Source organism: Lottia gigantea, assembly GCF_000327385.1.
Source record: "Lottia gigantea unplaced genomic scaffold LOTGIsca_1602, whole genome shotgun sequence".
Lineage (NCBI taxonomy): Eukaryota > Metazoa > Mollusca > Gastropoda > Lottiidae > Lottia > Lottia gigantea.
Genome location: NW_008707969.1, coordinates 1 through 1241, shown reverse-complemented (window position 1 = coordinate 1241; position 1241 = coordinate 1). Strand labels below are relative to the sequence as shown.

Genomic DNA, 1241 nt, shown 5'->3' with positions numbered 1-1241 from the left:
TCTGTAACTGTAATCTTCTATTGTCTAACAGTTATCTTCATCTTCTTTATCTTCTTTTGCAGTTCTTCTATTACTTTTGCCTGTTGTTACTTTGTTCCTTTGTTAATGCTTCATTAATTTCTGAAGCTTTTATTATTTTTTCTTTCATCTCTTGTTGGTTTAGATTTGTTCTATGTCTCCTTGTACAACCATTTTCTAAAAACAGATTCTTTATTTCAGGCTGTATGTTGTTCAGATCAAATCCACTGTTGTCCATCAGGAACAACTTGTGATACTGGAGCTGGTAAATGTAACAGACAAGATGGAACTAGTGTCATGTGGTCCAAGAAAACATCATCTCAATCTTTAAAAGTAGAAAATGTTGTTTGTCCTGATCAACAATCTCAATGTCCTGATGGTTCAACTTGTTGTAAATTATCTACAGGACAATATGGATGCTGTCCACTGCCAAATGTAAGTAAATATTCTTCTTCAGTCTTATAACTTTGATCTTCTTTCAAGATCACATACTTGTATTTCTCATCTGATTATTGGACAATTCTTCCAATTACATGTACTTTTGTTGCTTTATCTCCTTCTTTTCTCATCTACTGCTGCTGTTATTCTGTCATTTTGTCTGTTTCTCTGGCTTCTATATTTCTGTTGCCTTATCTACAGCTGTCCTCATCTTCTGTATCTGTCATTTTATAACCCTTGCATGTTTTTTTAAGTTTTTACTTTGTTCTGTAGGTACTGCTCCCAGGTCTCCTTCAAGTTTAGAAGCTTTTATCACTTGTTCTTCTGCTTATCTTGTTGTCATTCCTTTGTACTTTTCAATTTGGTGGCTTATAAATAATTGTACTTACCATATATAGTCAAATATTAAAGCTAGTATAAGTGGATACAAACATTTAATGTTTCTCCTCTTCACAACCATTTATAACAACAGATTCTTTATTTCAGGCTGTATGTTGTTCAGATCAAATCCACTGTTGTCCATCAGGAACAACTTGTGATACTGGAGCTGGTAAATGTGACAGACAAGATGGAACTAGTGTCATGTGGTCAAAGAAAACATCATCTCAATCTTTAAAATCTGCAGATGTAAGCTATAGAATATAGCTATATAATACTTTTTGATCTTTGAATCTCTTTTGTGCTTCATTTGTCTTATATGACTTGATTATTATAATGACTTATTTTCAATAAAAGAAAATATGGTCACTATATGTGAGGAAATTATTGATTATTGTCCTGCCAAA

At 32.5% G+C, this 1241-nt stretch overlaps 1 protein-coding gene across 1 annotated transcript in view; it reads left to right on the top strand.

Moving 5' to 3' along the window:
• LOTGIDRAFT_146967 (hypothetical protein) overlaps positions 1–1101 on the top strand; it is a gene marked incomplete at both ends in the record, with an annotated part of 9138 nt that extends 8037 nt beyond the window's left edge. The window contains 2 exons of the mRNA XM_009051212.1: positions 220–453; positions 943–1101. Of these exons, the coding sequence (XP_009049460.1) occupies positions 220–453; positions 943–1101 (393 nt within the window). The remainder of the gene's footprint in view (positions 1–219; positions 454–942) is intronic.
• Positions 1102–1241: the final 140 nt, after the last annotated feature.